This window comes from Emydura macquarii, unplaced genomic scaffold, assembly GCF_026122565.2.
Source record: "Emydura macquarii macquarii isolate MOO-44397 ecotype Brisbane River unplaced genomic scaffold, CSIRO-AGI_Emac_v2 contig_450, whole genome shotgun sequence".
NCBI classification, from domain to species: domain Eukaryota; kingdom Metazoa; phylum Chordata; order Testudines; family Chelidae; genus Emydura; species Emydura macquarii.
In genome coordinates, this window is record NW_027130587.1 from 12,758,046 (window position 1) to 12,776,039 (window position 17,994).

Below are 17,994 nucleotides of genomic sequence, written 5' to 3' on the forward strand. Positions count from 1 at the left end.
TACACCTGTGTAAGGCAAATTGTTAATGCTTGCGAACGAGCCTTAGTGTTCTGTTTGGGGTGGGGCACGTGTAAAGTAGAGCAATAAAATGAAGTCTATATAAAGCTTCTGCTCAGGACTGCATGGAGCACCTGCAGATCTTGGCAAAAATGCTTTTACAGAGATACTAAGATTCCTAGTCAACAGCTTGGAGAGATGTGCAAGACACATAGGTAACCTATCTGAGAAGCCCGTGTACAAGTTCTCACAGGTAAGGACTTGAGTGGTACTTGTAGCACTCGGCAAAAACAAAAGCGCAGTTCAAATTTCTATCCAGGTATACATGCTACAACTGAGTCATATTAGGACGGTATTTTCTGTGCCATTTTCTCTATAAAAATATTCAGACTGGCACATGCCTCAATCTTTACCTAATGAGGCCTTTATATATGCCTCTGTAGTAGGTTAGACTGGGACAATTATATCAATACACAGGTAAGAAATACTGAATTTTCACTACAGATTTTAAAATGCAAAAACTTGCTTGTTACAAATTCAGATAACTTTGTATTTACAAAAAATTAAGATTATGAATTATAAAACTAAACTTGTAAAAGTTAAACCTCACTAGATTCCGTGTAGTAAGAGAGGAACATCAAGATGGTCATAGTAATTAGCCAGTCTATTTGGTAGACCTCTCAAGAAAGGAAAAAATTTTCATTGCTGCCAAAGTACCATTATTCTAAGGATATTTATCTGGGACAAAGGACCATTTTCCTGGATCTCTCTTTGGATACAGAGTACATCTTTCACAAGTAGTTACATCAGACTACTCTCATCCATAATATTATATTAAATACAGCATCCTCCACAAGCTAGAGGTAGATGGCTAATAAATGGGTTACATATAAAAATAGAAAAGATTTGAATCAGACATGAAAGAATGAGAGCTTTCTATAATAAACACTAAACTACATCAAGTCAAAATTACATAAAATTAGTGTGTATCTAACTGCACTCCTGAACAAGCATTCCTCTTACCCTGCCTACTTCTAATCTCATGACATTACTTGTTTAATTGGAATCAAAATAGCTAAATGAACATATATAACAAGTTTTTAATAGTTATATCAAAACAGGACACTCAACCTGAGGTAAATGTTAACACACAGACAAGCACTAAAGTAACTGAAGTTGTGAATTATAATTCATTTAATTATTGTGTTATATTTAGTTCTGGGTAGATCAGACAAGTCCTTGGTTTTCAGAATTGTAAGGCTACCTCTCCTCAAAAGTTCAGCAGTCAAACCAACAGCCTGACCTTCTATTCATTCCTTTAGAGGAGCAATCCAGCCTTTAAGTATTCAGGTCTTAAATTCACTTACCAGATGAGTTTGGGATTTTGCTTATTCACCAAGGAAATAAAAGATTCATCCAGATTGTTTTCACCGACATCTCCCTTTCCCAGAAAAGCTTCTAGGTTCCGCATCTTATACGTTTCCTTGGCAAGTGGAATGCATTTAGCATAACATTCTATGGTATTTGCCCATTAAACTTCACATTCAGCAGCACAGGTGCATATCTGCAAAGTGTGCTGTTACTGTACTTGGCAACAGTGACTTAGCAATTCATTCTACAAAACCCCAAAGGAAATTCATATACAGACATTAAAACAACATTCCATATTAAACAGAGTGAAACTAAAAATGGGTTATTAGGATTAGAATTCTCTTATGCTGACCTACAAAGAGCTTAAAAAAAAAAACAAAAAACTGGAATGTTTCCTTTTAACAAGATGCATAGAGTTTAAAAGTGCATGTTGGAGTGGAGAGAATGATGGTCCTGCTTTCTTCTTTTTTGAACTGTAGAAACATCAAGAATGTCAGGTCTGATCTTCCTTAATTTTGCTGAAGGACATCTTTTGGAGAAGGTGGGGAATTGGAACATGTTTATTGTGAAGCCTTATATCTTAAAAGCTGGGATGTTGAACCTTTACATATAGAATTGTTCAAAAATTGTTCAAAGGTTCAACAGGACAAGGTACCATGATCTATGTTTTGTGAAGAGATTTTTACCCTTATTTTCGTGATATTCAGTACATAACAAGGGAAATAGGGTATTTGTTTGTTTTCTCCCCTTGTGTCTATTAGTAAAGCCAAATACTTGGGCATGGCGCCTCCTTACCAGTAGATGGAATCTTTCAGTGACATTCTAGATATGTATTATGGTCTTGCCAACGTGAAATACTGAGTGGAAACTCCCTATAACAAGTTACTAAGCTAACGACTGAGCAACCACTTGAAGAAAATCTATGAGTACCAAATTCAGGTTGGATTGGCAATAACCAAAGTAATAACCATCTGGAAAATGTCTGGTGACTTAAGAGAAAAGAGTTGGCGGTCACAGTTCTCTTATTACTTGTTAATTTTTTACACGTTTAGACACTAAAAAAAAAAACTGAGTTCCATGAAAATTCAGTTACTGTTTCCCTGAACTGGACATTGTATAAATAGTAACTACAGTAACTTCTAGAGCTATTTTCTTTAAAATAACTGTTAAAGCTTCAAACTTCATTCAAGTTCACTTACCATAGGTCGTAACAGAGACAAGGAACAAACTGCTACATTGAATGAAACAGGGTTTAACTAAGTATGCGACTTGTCGCCTTTGTAGGACAATTATTTCTCTGGGAAGGAGTGATGACACCACAAGACAAAATAGTTTCATATGAACAACACAATCCAAACGTCAAGAAATTCAAATAAAAACTCCTAAGCAGAGTTCTATAAAAACCTGTCAAAATACACTATCCTTAAAATCAGTTAAATTTATGAAAAATGAATGCCTCTGTTCTTTTACATATAGAATTGTTCAAAAACATCTATGTAAGTATGGTTACCCAATTTAAATATTCTTGATAGTACAGTCCCACAGAGGAAGCAATCCTTAACCTAGATCTGATTTATAACTCATATGACTTGTAATAAAATGAGGGCATTTAACTAGTGCAGATAACTGAAATCCAATTTATGAAGATTATTTGTCTCAGACACTGATGTCCACATGAAAGAAATAACTATGCACACTGATGGGAGTATTATCTATTGTTCATATGAAAGAGGCAATAGTAAAGTATATTCCATCTTTGCACCCAATAATTTGATATGAAACAGAAAATTTGCATGTGCTTCAGTTAGAATCATTGACCTTGAAATGTGTTCATATTATTCTGTAGCAATCAATATAAGGTAAATAGTTTCTTTCCCAAGCAAAGTTTATCTAAATAAAATAAATTGACAATTTTCAGCTGGTCAAAAAAATTGTTAAACTGGTCAAAAATAGAAAAATAACCATGACCTGATCAACCAGTAAAAACAGCCTTCCAAAACCCCAGCAATACACCACAAAACTGAAATAGCTCAATTAGAAGTTGAAACCTAATACAATAAAGCTTCCTGTAAGATAAGCAGAATGTATAATGAGCAAGTGTGGGATACTGAATTATTTAGTTTCAACTTTAGCTCTACCGTGTATGCAGGTTAACACTGCAGAAAAATATCAGTACACCTAGTTCTGAATGCCCATGATGTTACTTTGTGTAGAAATGTAGGGTTTTTTAAATATAAAAATATAGGAAATACAATCACTTCCACAACAAAAATATTTTATTTGTGTGCATATGTATGTGTATTTACACATGCACACATCTTTTTAAACTTCTGGAAATGGTTTGCAGCCATCTTATTAATGGATGATCACAGTGGCTATTTCAATATCATGCCTTGCCGTTGAGTTGCAACAGAGTTTGATGGTGTAATTTCTGTCTCTGGTCAGTTTATAATTCACAAAAGTTTCCTTTCAACTCTTCTGCTTTTGGTTTAATCTTCAAAGTTTGCTTTTGTTTATAATAAAAAGATGAAAGTTAGATGCATAACAGCACAGGCCAGAACAGCCTGAAAATGCTACCCAAGGAAGAGCTTTTGGCCCCTTGTGGAAGATGGTCACTTGAGCAACCTCTTAGGCAACTGGGGCAGCATACAAACCTATTTGTTCAGAAGGGCTCAGCCTAGCTCAACACAAGGCCTTTTGTGTGTGGGGAGGGGGACGGGTAGGGGGGGGGGGGGGACGACACACACATGGGATGGGACGGGACGGCAGACAAAAGGCAGAGCATGAAGTTACCACCAACTCCACAGTTTTAACCAGGAAAAGCTTTAAAACTATAGAGAAGAGGTTATAGTTTAAGATTCAGTACAAGAGCAGAGTTAACACAATTTAGACAAGTTACACACACTGCAAAATGACCCCTGTAGTCCTGGAATTACCAGTAAGATGCAGCATAGTTCTAATTTGTGTATAAAGTAAAATATATGCCGTAAATAAGTCAAACTTATTTACACTTTAAATGCTATAGAAAGTCCTTTAAAAAAAAAAAAAAAAAAAGATAGGACTCCTTCAGGCAATGAACTCATCCTCTCATATATACAAGCCAAAAACTGACTGGCCTATCCAAAATTTGGGAGTGTCTTTGCAAAAAAAAAGTTCAATTAAAAATTATCCCCAAATATTGCATACAAGACAAAAGGTGTAAAACCACCACAGGCATTACAAGTTTAATATAGATCATTCTCCCTTAAAATGACCAGCCTGAATCAGATTACGTTAGCTTTATTAATTTTCAGTACTATGAGCACCACTCTCTTAAGGTTCTGCAGGTTGAGAATGTTAGGCTAACAGAAACAAGAAAAAACAAACTAACTTTTACAGAATTTATTAGTTTCTTCTTGAACACCTTTTCTTTTGGTATTTAACAATTGCTATTCTACTGAGATTCTCTAAATTAAAGGATTGTTTTCATAGCCCTATTCCAGCCCACAACACACTGCTTTCTAACTGAAGGCAGTACTTTATTCTTGATAACATGACGGAAATGTCTGAGTGACCATTTAGTTTTATGCCACCTTGAGATGTAGGATCTGACCACTTATGCAAGCTGAGAAATATTTAATGAATTATACAACCTTGAGATTTACCCACAGAGGAAAAGTACTGCATTCCATGCTGTAATTATATGGAAAATCCTGTGGAAATAGTCAATCCTGTTTGATTAATTGGGTACGCTTAACCCACAAATAAATCCTGTAAACATTTTTAAGTCTGACTCAGTCAAATAAACAGTCCTTTTCTTTATGCAAATATATAACATTAAATCATTACTTACAAAGCTTTAATATTTTCTTAATATTCTGACCCAATTGTACAAATACTTTTAAAATCAGCATTTTTTTGGGAAGCTGCAAACTAGCTTGCAGTTTTCTTAACCCTGAAAAGTGTCTGTGAAAGTAACATATCAACATACAATAGGTATACAGAAAAATCTTCGCAATGCAGATTAGTCTAATAAAACATTCAATATTTTAGGAAAGTAATTTCTAAGCAGTGATTCCAAGACTGACTTCATCTCTAATTCCAGACATGGAGAAAAATCTGTGTTGCAATGGTAGTTTTGCAAGAGGAATGTATACATAAGTTTAAACTACAAATGATTTTGCCAGTCTAATAAAAAGGACCTGTTTTTTTCATTCCACCCCAAGTATCAGAGTGAAACATAACAAAGCAAGGGGGAACAGGCTGTCACACTAAAAGAACTCTGATAAAATAAACCAGACTGAACAAGGACACTGATGACTAACTTAATAGATGCTATAATGTGAAGTTTTGGCTTGGTGTTTGGTCGCATGTTACAGTAACACTGACGGGAAAATAAATTTATTTGGCTTGGCTTATATTGGCTTGGAACTATCATCTTTTTGTAGTCTTTTGCAAATATTTAAATTGACCAGAAAAATAATTGCTGCAATTTTTGCTTAGATTCCCTAACTATAATTTTGAAATGAAAACCTGTAATTTTGTGTCTGCTATAAGTCTATTAATTATATCAATTAAGTGAGAATTGCTCTGATGGATATTTGAAATCCTTACAACGTATTACCACAACCAGCTTGCCCAAGACCACATTCCAAAATGGTGACAGGGCTGGAACAGAACCCAGATTCTTCTTACTACCAGCCTTTTGCCACATGCACTGAACTTGCCATTTCACGAATCAGGTGCTGAATCAACCTACAGAGGTAGTTTTAATAAATCAAATATACTTCAGTTCATAACATGCTGTCATATCTTTATGCAATACCCAAGCTCAAACCCTCAAATAATTAAAAGCTATAGTTAATTTGCTTTTTTACTCATCGTGCACTAAGTTTTTTCACTGACTCTATCGAATACTGTGCCACTACTGGTTGACAAATTAGATTTAATGGTGTGAAAACACAAAAGCAAGAAGATACCATGGTCTCCGTGGAATTTGTTATTACTTCCGCCTGACTGACTTTTTCCTCAGCTAAAACTACATGTGCAACGCCCTACAGGCACATATACTGACAGTACAGAAATTCTCTTTCTTCTTCAGCTGCCTTAGGGAAACATTTGTCTAAATATTTCCCTACCAAAAAGATGCATGATCTGTAAAATCAGCCTAAAAATTCTATTTGGCATTGAAGATGCTACCTTCTGAGTTATCTATTCTAGCAGAAAATAATTTTACTCCAATATAAGGGCCAAATCCACATAATCAACAATCAGATGCACAAGCTGAGATGAGTCCTACAGTAGGGTTGGAAACGTTACTAATATTACATTTAGCCTAACTGGAGACTGTTTGGAATCAGACTCCTGCTTTGCAAGATAGACAGGCAACTTGCTCTTGCCAGTTTTTAGTTGTGTGTAGGGACCTGGACAGCCACCTTTCTGTGGCAGATTATCCACCTGAGGTGGAGCCCATCTGTTGGCCATAGAATAGGCTTCATTTTCTTCCCATCCTCAATGCACTTGGAGAACAAGGAGCAGAAACCTGGCACTTTTCCCCCATTGCACTGCCCTGGCACTTGTTCTACCACAGCAGAAGAGTCCGATCCTACAAGACAGGAGAGGTACTGAAATATCTCAATAAATGTCACTTTAATGTTTTTTAGCAGCCAATATTAGAACTAGTTGAAAAATATGGGATAGGGGGAATTTCACAAAAGTTTCTGCAAAATCTGAAATCCCACCACTTATTTATCTATTTATTTTTTAACTTTCAAAATTTTGAACAGACATACAGTTGGTCCAAAAATAGGGAACATTTTTCACCCCAAAAAAGCTTTATCCCCCCTTTTTTCCCCCCAATTTAAGAAGTTCAAGTTGATCCAATATATTTTAGAGTTTAAGTGAAACAGCAGTATTTATTTTTGAAGTCTGTCCTCTAAAGAGGAAATCTCTGCAGCTCAAGAGACAGAACTAGGCTGGCTCTTCAGTGAGTGCCTGCTATCAAAATATGGAGGCCTGCATGTAAGAAAGAATATCCTCAGGATTCTTAATTTTAGAACGAACACACACACACACATGAACACGAACACACACAGGGAAATATTTGGAAAACAGCATTTAATGCAGGGTTCTGAAATATTTTTCTCCTAGGAAGGAGGAAGCTAAAGTTAACAAATAAAGCTTATTCCAAAAATCGATGACCTCTTCCAATTATGATTTTGGCAAAATAAGGAAGTAACAGAATAATGAAATTAGAGACATACTGGATTGTGCACTAATAAAAGGAAGGAGAGGGTGAGGAAGTCTGTATGCCAAACAGACAAACCTGATATTCTTTTCAAGCTTCTGAGGCTATTAGAAACTAAGAAGAAAGCTAAATTGTGTAAAACTATATTTAAAATCTTGGCACACAAAATTAGCCACTCAGTTTTAATTTGTTATCAGACAATGTGATAGGTGATATCACATACAAAAAAATCTGAGGATATTCCCTACCAGCATACAATTTAAATGGAGTCTATGTTTTTACCCTGAACAGCGTTTCAGCAACTCTCAGTCTTTCACTTAATTAATTTAAGACTAAAATTTTAAGAGTTGGTTTCCTGTAGTTTGCCCATGTTAACTGTCTTCTTATCATTCAATTTAAAATAAAGGGGCAGTGGGGTTGTTGACCTTGGATTCCTCTATGTTCCACCACTATGAACTTTGTTTCTTATATAACAAGCTTCAGTTAGTAAGCTTAAGTCTACAGTTCTTGAAAAACAGCCAAACAGTAAAATGGTGTACCTTCCATAACTACAAGGACTTTAACTGTGTCTAAAAGTTAGCACCATTTCCGTTAAGATTTATTTATGACAAAACCAAAGGATTCCACTAGCAAATAGAGAATTAAAAAGGGAACAAAACCCAGAAATGTTTCAGAGTTCTCCTCAGGCATGTAGTACATCAGCATTTCTAGCCATTAAAATTATGGTAAAATAGCAACAACCTGCTTTTTGGTTGTATAGATTTAAAATATTTTAATAAGAGGTTACATAATACCTCCAAGGTGAGTAAAGATTCATTCTGAACGCTCAATTCAGATAAGCTTTTGATTAAACTTGAAGACTTCATCACAACAGCTGACATGTTAGAAGAGTTTGTAAAATTATACTATGCTTTAATCCTATCAACAGGTATGGTATTTATAAGTGATATATACATAATGTCTGTTATAGAGAGAGTAACTTTTTAAAACAATGTATTTATTAAACAGTTCCTTTACTTGACAAATTCTAGCTTGCATTTTCCTTACCACAATTGAAAACAATAAAACTATCTAAAACAGGAGCTGTTTGTAAGACACAAACTAATGAATTTGGATTTTGACAGTCTATTAAAGAGTCTGATGAATTACTTTCAATTCGGAAATATATCTATAACCAAATAATCCCATTCTGTATTGCTATCTGATTTATTTCCCTATTAAAAGCTGTTTAAAACTTTCTAAACATTTCCCATAAAATTGTATTTTGTGAACTAAATGTTTAAATTAGCGCTAAAAATAGTAATAGGTTAGTGAGATCAGTCCAGGCACACAGTCTTTATTGGGATCTTGAGATCTGTAAAATGGTAAAGTTTTGCAAAGAGGAACAAAATTATTCTTATTTTAATCACAGCACCAGAATCTGAAACCAGAATCTTAATACTCCTATGTACTTTTTGTACAAATCACTACTTATATATTGTGGTGATTGGTGCTATACAAAGATCTTCTATATCAAAGGCTATAAATATTCAACAGCTATATTTCATAGAATTCATTTTTCTATTAAAGCAAGTGAACTCTAACCATAATTTGCCTAATTATGTATATTTCTCTCTAATATATATGAATGTGCAACGAAAAGGGCACAGATAATCAATCACTAAATATGTTCTGAGTTCATGTATTAAACCTCTAAACCTCATCACCCCCAAAAAACCCTCACCCAAACTAAACATAAATAAAAACACATATGTATTTTGTTCATAGTTGTCAAATACTGTTTTTTGGAATGAATCAAAACTATTCCAGTGATGTGTGAAATATCCTAATATTAAGTAATCTATTATGGTATTCATGGTTTCTTGATAAAGTTATTCACAAGAGCACGTGTGCTCTTTTTTGTAAACGTTATGGTAAACAACGCATAATTTCATGTGGCATCTGTTTTCTACTTTGATACTCGGCCTGAATAATGCATGCCATGCACACTAGCTCCATAGGAATATCCCTAGAAATTCTATATCCTGGCATGTGTCATCACCACTCATGCATTAGTATGGGAAGATGGGCATTTTTAGGAATTGTTTTAGAGTGTTGCCTAATAAACACAAACCAACAAAGACATAATTCTTGGAATTAATTTTAAAGACAGTATTTGGGGGAATTGTAACCACAAGTGGTGTCTGCTGGTAAGCAGCACTACATACCCCACTTGCCTGCTGGCGCTTATGAATTCAAACCTTCATGATCAATCCTGAACCTGTTCCACTCTAATGATAACATTAACAAACTGCTCTTGCACAAGCAGATGTCAACTGATTTCAACAAAACTATTCACATAAAGGCTATGAAAATTGGGCCCAGGTTCTTTCCAATTCCCTATACAGAGAATAAATCAAACACTTGCAATTTGTAGTCTGAAGTCAATCACACCTACCTCAACTGAAGTTATTTTATATTTAGGATACATTTCTTCAAAGTAGTCAATGTGTGGAGGCTGGAGTATGTCGAGGGCAGAGAGCACCTATGGAAAAATAGGTAAGACAGTTTTACCAGAGGAAAAAATAGAAATCTTAGTCAAACCAAAGCAAATACATACTATAAAGGCAAGGTCAGGCTACATTTTAACCCTTTGTTTGCCTACTGTTTAAAATATTTGAGGTGTCCTTTTAATGGATTTGACAGAACAACTATTTAACTGTATGATGAATTAAAATTTCACTGTTTAAACTTGGTCAGTCCCATGACTTCGTCTTACTTTGTAGCTGGCATAGTTTACTTGTTGTTTATTAATTTCAAGACTTCCTGTATCTACCTACCAACAACATTTGTCTGTAAATTGACTCATTTTTCTTGTAGGGCTTAGCTTTATTCTACCCCAGAAACTAAGATTAGGCTGGTCTTCACATTTGGAGATCACCTCTATAAAAAGTGAAGGAGAGTAGCTAGCTTCCAAATATTTGTAAAGTTGACATCACTGATGATGTTATATTGTATGGAAATAGTCCTCAAACTGTGGGTCTCACCTGCCGGGGGGACGGAGGGAGCACGGAAGAACGGTCAGGGGGGCGGAGGGGTGCAGCGTGGCCTGGGCCAGCCCACACAGAGGGCGAGGAAGGAGCACCACCCTGCTCTACCCCAGCTCCGGCTCTGGCCCAACTGCAGCCCTAGCCTGGCATGAACAGATTACATTAGGAGTAAGGTGGGGGAGGCTGACTTGAAAATTTTGAGGACCACTGAGATATGGTAATATTCTGAAATCACACATGCTGTATCCTCTCAGCACACAGGACACAAGGAAAAATTTTGCACTTTCATGCAGGACCGAAGCATAATTTTCTTAGGCCCAGTACAAACTTGTAACACGGGCCCCCTCCCACACATGTACCCATGGGGGTTGCAGCCTCTGGGTCCCGGTAAAGCGTACTCCCTCCCTCCCCCCAATGTGGGGGCCCTGCTTTCATGGCATAGAGTAAGCCCCCCTGACATCAGCAGGATAGCACAGCATGCAGGTGAGTGTAGAATTTAGCCGTTGTTTCTCCCAACAAAATAATCTTTTGTGAAATGTTTATTTTTCTTCTTGCATAATTAATATAAAGTCAAAGAAAAATACATGAAGTAAAACACATTACAATTTCTTTCTCTATTTTAAAAGATAGCAAGTATTTATTTATAAAACAAATGCCTGCAATCAAGTTTCATGATCAAAGAGATGTTTGTGTGTAGAACCAACAGTAGAGTGTAATTTCAAGCACATATACTTTATTCCCACGAGGGACAGTTTAGAAATTAGTTTTGTTTGACATCTAACTTGAAAATTCTGCATCTGAACAACAGACATCCTGCCTGCAGGGTGAAACAATGTTGGAGTGACGTGTCCATTATGAAAAATATTTACATGTCAAAGCTTTCTGTAATAATCAGAAATTATGCAGAGAAAAGAACCATTACATTTTAAACCTCGATAACTGAAGGATAAAGAATGCTTCCTGCTTTATTTATAAATTCTTCTTCCATATTGTGTTTTCTAGATTAATACATTTTTTTGAGTAACACTACTAGGGAAAAAGTTTCCCTTGGTTACTATCACATGCAACTGCCACTGAAGTTAATTGCAGTTAGGCATGAGTTTGCCCTCTGCTTCCTCTCCTAGACTACCTGAAAACCTCCAAATATGAGCAAACAAGAGAATTGCAGTCAATTGCAGCTCAGGAAACTCATATGCATCATCCTCTCAAACACTATCCTTAAAAGAGAACTGCACAGGAAGAGTATAATCCCACTTTACTGCTTTATGATTTACAAAGACTGTCAAATTATTTTGTTTTATTCTGGTTTTCTAAATTATGTCTTCACTTCTTCTCTTTGCAAGGAAGATCTTGATAAGATCTTTGGAGAAACTGATTCACAAGCTGCAACTTGAACTGTTGCCCTGCCTCTCCATAACTTAGTGATGTAAAGTCTAAGTCTTAGACCTCCTTAAAAATAGTACCTAGTACCCATTCAACTGAGACAAGGGAGAGCCACAATTCAGGTCACATCTCAAGCAACATCATTATTCAGGTCTTCAAAAGATCAAGCCAAGGTCTTTCAGCAAGATGTTGAGAGAGCAAGATTTTCAAACTGGATGCCTAAACTCAAGCTTCTGAATCCACAATTAGATGCCTGAATAAGTGGTCTGATTTTCAAAAGTATCAAGCAACCAGTAGCAATGACGCAAGGTGGTAGGTGTTCAGTAATTTTTGAAAAATAAAGCTATTTTTCAGGTGCCTATATATTGTCTTAAAAGCACAAGTTTAAGGCACGCACTTTAAAATATCTTGATCCTAGTATCTCAAATGTAAAAATACAGCCCAAAACCTCTTAAAGAAGTTTGAAGTAATTTTGAAACGTAAGACAGTACTAAGTATACAGACAAAAAGAAGGTTGATTTTGTCTTGCAATTCATCTTTTTAACACCATCCCAACATATGACTCCATTTCCATAAAGGCATTGACAACAAACATTAAAGTTATTCACTTTTTGAACCAACAGCCCAGACAGTCACTTAAGTTCTGCCACTCCAGTGACAAGTTTGAGAAAGCAACTGCACAGAATTTAAATCCGCAGAAGACTAAGAAACTACTTTAGTGTGGGGAATATCATCTATGGCATTTAAGGGCATATGCACAAACTGCTTCTGTTATCAGACTCCGCTCCACTTGCCAAAGCAGTTTATTACTTCTTACTCCATAACAAAAGTTATCCCGTAATGAAGCTGCTACACAGAAGTGATTTAACGTATTGCCTCAAGGATATCTTTAGTTAAAAAAACAAAAACAAAAAGTGATTTTCTTGGACTTAGGTTTCACAACATTTTTATAAAAGAGGAAAAAAAAAATCCTTCCCTACTGTCACCAGCTTTATTTTCACCAAGGGTCTGTGCATCCTAAAGGAACTTTGGAAAAGTATGCAATTACTGGGAAGGGAGGGGAACCCACCTCTCAATGCCTGTGAATCAGGGTAAAGACAAAGAAAAATGTTTGCTCGTGTAAAAGTCTGTTACACAGTACCTATTCTACCTGAGAGCACTGTTTTGTAGAAGCTTGAGTAATGATTTGTAGGCCACCCTTGGAAGCTACAGCTTTATTATAGTGTTTTAATTAGTTACCATCTGGCTTATTTCTAGAGTCCAGTTTGTGTTTTTGCCTCAGTCTCCCCAGTCTTAGATTGCCATTTTGCTCTAATTAAGGCCTATCTTTATAGAGAGTGTCTCTAAACAAAGAAATCAATGCAGAATTAGCAGGTAATACTTACAGTATGATAAACATATCTGCCAGAACAGAAACTGCAAGTAAAACCTGAACAGCTACCCAGTAGAATACAAACTGGTCAACTCTTTGAATTAGAAGAGATTCTCTCCACACCGCTTCTGGGACTACATTCCTGTTGCTTAATGTCTGAACAACTCCCCCATCTCTTCCATGAACTATTTTTTAGCCATTTCTCTCAACTGATTCCTCACTTTATGCTTCTCTACAATTCATGTACAGACTTCTGAGTGGAATTCAGACTGATTAATGGGTTGTACTTTAGTGGTATCCATAATCCAGTCCAAATTGGGTAGGAAGAGGACTGAACAATTAAAACTAATTTAAATCAGATAACAGACTGGAGGATTCATGGATGCCTCAAAAGCCTTCTTAAGTGTCTAGAAAAAAAAAGTCTTAAAGCTTCCATGAATCTGCTTGGCTTTCCTCTCATCCCATCCATTAAAGCAGATACTTACACTTTTTAAAAAAAAAAATATACTACTGTTCTGAGAAATTAAAACATTTATCAAATATAAAAAAACAGAACCTGATGTCACAACATAAATTCATAGAGCAATATCACATACCAGAATCATGACCTGCAATTTCATAACATCTGTGTGTAACATAACTGCAAGTTAACAGTTAATATTTTGGAGAAATGCAAGAACAAAAGTACACTGACAATTCAGTACTAAGACACTGATCTGAATTCAGCATTTAATCACATACAAGAATATCATTTTAGAATCTGAAACCCTCAGATGAAATGGTTATAAAGAAGAGAGGGAAGACAACACAAGGTAGTGAAATAAAGGAAATTTAGGCAGAGATTCCACCATGTCAGTCCGTTCAGATCAAGATGAATGAGTATTTAATCCATTCACTGTATGCAACGTCTGGATTATTAGGAGGTCCAGCAGATAATTCTAAAGCAAATGGATTTTTAAAAGTTGATTTAAAGAATCCATGTTTCCATGTTTAAAATATTTTCTCATCACATCTACTAGTATACAATCAGCTTTTACAAAAAACTCAAACGTTACTCACATTGTCATGCTTAAAAAAACACAACATCTTCAATTCCCGGAAGACCCTTTTGCAAGAGACCAGATTTTGGAAGACATTGGGCATCTTTTTGAGTGCAACTCTCTTTCCATCTCGTGGATCTGTTACTGACCTAGAGAATAAAAAAACTGAAAGGTTAAAAACTAGTTCAAATAAACTTTTTAACAGAAAAAAAAATGTTTAAGGTTACAATACTTTTCAACCAGGAAGCAGGGTCAAGACACTTATAAGGGGGGAAAAATCATGTAAGCAAGGGAAATACAGTGTAAATTTACTGTCCTTTCTTAAGTAAATTCCATTCATTCTTTGGTTAAGATTATATATCTACACACATTCAGCTACTCCTGGTTACTTAAGTGACTGAGCACGTCATGCGTTAGTGAATTTAATTGTTCACCCTGAACATACACCACTATTTGAAGTCAGAGATCAATAACTGGAATCATAACTCATAACAAACGTTTCCTTCAGCCACCAACTAAATAGTCTATTAATATGAGAACATTTTTCGATTATACAAATTTGCAGTGTCAAACAGCTACACTGCTTTCCTTCTACCCCGCATCCCGCAAAAAGAACAGATTTAACTATTGCATAGTGGTAGAATAGAGATGAACACAGCTTAAAGATGAATCCACTAAACCACACTGCCAAGCATAGACTTGGGAGCTCTGTTCTGATCTTCGATCTGCCACTGAGTATCTTTGTATAGTGTTTTGAGAACTGTGTTAAAATTACAAGCTATCACTTTAAATTTTAAGAGGATTCCTGGTTCTGCCTGTGCGCTAGGGAGCTCTGAAGGAAACATGGGATCTGGTTCCTCAGCAGTTAGTGTGCAAAAGAGTCAGTCTGGAGCAAGGTGGGTTGAGTTGTACCTCTCTACCTTAGGTAGCACCCATTATATATATGTATCCCCCTCTCCCTCCCCCTCCCCCCAACTTCAATGAAACTATTTTCAAAAAAGAGTATTAAATGTGACTAAGGGGCTCACAATTTGTCCCGACAGTTTAAGATTACATCAGGGAAACGACTACTCTTATCCATCATTAATTTGGAATAATTTATATAAATTGTAGCAACAGAACATTAAGAAGATATGTTGTTTTTGCCTCAAACATTATTTAGGAAAAGAACAAATATCTCACAATCATTTTCTATTCCACTATGGAGTCTATAATAATGGTTGCAAAATTTACTAGAAACACTACACTATGTAGCATGAGAAAAAAAATTGGATTCTAATCCACGGTGTAAAGATATAATAATAACCCAGGGGTTTTAAATTCTACATGTGACTGAACTGCCAGAATTGTTCTTTTGATTCCTGATCCTACTGCCAATCCCTGCACCTATGCACAGTTTGTGTTTGTACAGAGTCCCCTGAACCCAAACAAACAGTCCTTCACAGAAGTGCAGGAGTACAACAGCAGGATCTAGATTTTAGTTACTATCCAGATTAGGGTGGCCACTCACACAGTCTAAGAATAGTGGACATTCCATCACTTCTAGAAATGGGTTGAGACAGCCCCAGCCAGTGTAACCTTGCAAGTATGGTGTATGCAAGGTCATGCCAGTGGGGATTGAGTGGCACACTCTTCAAAATGGCAGACAAAACAATGTCTGGTTTTGTCTCAGCACTGAACAGGAGACAAACCACCCAAAAAGAGGACCATATGGCTTAAAAACGGACAAATGGCTTGCATAGCCTAGTTATTATGTGGCCTCCATCACAGCAACATGCATGAACCTCTGTTGCGTCTGTGTACCTTCCTCAAATCAAAAGATTTCATTCACAGAGTTGTCAAGTAACTGATGATTTTTAGACGTAATTAATTTAAATTATTTTCAAGTAAATGCATAATTACAAATCTCATAACATCCACGATACCCACACTGAGCAGTTCACTAAATAACTACAGTTTGGTCTGAAGTTGGAATTAATTTTGGTAATCTAAGCATTAAGATCTCAGAGAGTATTTTAAATACAAGAGTTTCAATGTCTTTGGATGATACACAATAAGTAACTGTACAATCTGACAGAATAAGTATTCTGCTTTTTCTCATCTTACTGCAGAACAAGGACCTGTTCACCTATTGATTCTAATCTGGCATACATTGACAAGCTACTGTGGCACGTGTTGTACATATGGCTAAACATACAGCTACCAGCTTGGCTTCACATTTCACAGGGACATCTACACATTTCAGGAAAAAAACGTAGAAAATGAAAAGGCAGAAGTACACGTACATACATTAAGTCTAGTTAAATTTCTAAATAAATTATCCAATTAAACCAAGCTGCAGCTTAACTTGGTGCTTAAACTAAGTTATGTTCAAGAAAGTCTCCTAGTTTGACTGAAAAAAAAAATAGGTGGGATCTTTAAGATTGCTCTCTCTCTAAAATACACACAATCCACTTTCACAGGAGCACTATGGGCAGCATTAACTAGAATCAGCTAAAACAACAGAAATTTTATAATTAATTTTTTTTAAAAAGCTTCTAAACTATACTATCATGGGCAAAATCTGTGATGTTTACACATTAGATTCTTGTGCTATTTGAAAATAGAGTTAAAATAACTACTTTTAGAAAAATTACTCAATTAGGCACCAATTTTACAATCAGTTATAAAAACTTTAAATTCGCATTCAACTACCTTGTACATTTCTACCTGACATACCTAAAAATGTTCTTCATAAATACTTTAGTGAAGTGGGGAGAGGAGATAATTACTTAAAGTAACACCATAAGAAATAAACTCTACATACAAATGCTGAGACCCAGATTCAGAAAAATAACTGAAGCTAAATTGCACTCTCTGTCCATTAGCAAAATGCCACATTTCAGAGGTTCTTCATTCTTCCTCTTATGATGAAAATGATGACACAACAGCTCAAGTAGTGAGTATTTGGAAGGCTTATTTGTTTGCTAATCTGTGGACAGTATATTGTGGACAGTAGTAAATTGAATCATCACCGGAGGCTGCATCATTGTTTAATAAAACAGGAAAAGGTTTAAAAGGAATGCTATGCCAAGATTAGCATCCAAATCCAGTTGGTTTTTATTCTATGCTTATAATCATTAAAGCAATTACATTAAATGCATGCATGCTAGTAGTTTAAATCCCCACCTTCATCCAAATATGTCACTGGCATTTCCTACAATGTGCTTTTAGCAAAAACAATAACACAAGGGGAAAAAGTGGACTTCAGCTTCTACGGAAGAGAACAGGCTGCAAATTTATTTTAGCACATGTTGAATAATATCACTAAAAGACGCACAGAATGCAAAATTCACAATAGCTGAATATTCAACCAAAAGGCCAATTTCTATTTCTAGTAAAAAGAAAAGAGTATGTTTAACAGCAAGTATTTCTACTACAGTAATTGTTTCTCTGATTGTGAAAGTTATTCAGTATGAAGTGAAAACATCCCAATGTTTCACCATATTGTTTTTCCCTGAAATAAAATACCAATAGCCAGTGCTAGGAGGGCTAACTCTTGGACAAAAAATCAATTACAGTATCATGTCAATCTGC

General features: G+C 35.7%; 1 protein-coding gene across 1 annotated transcript in view; it reads right to left on the bottom strand.

Moving 5' to 3' along the window:
• NLK (nemo like kinase) overlaps positions 1–17,994 on the bottom strand; it is a 107,719-nt gene that overhangs the window by 35,762 nt on the left and 53,963 nt on the right. The window contains exons 2-3 of the mRNA XM_067538033.1: positions 14,438–14,567; positions 10,063–10,118 (exon numbers count right to left, since the gene is read on the bottom strand). Coding sequence (XP_067394134.1) covers positions 10,063–10,118; positions 14,438–14,567 — 186 coding nt within the window. The remainder of the gene's footprint in view (positions 1–10,062; positions 10,119–14,437; positions 14,568–17,994) is intronic.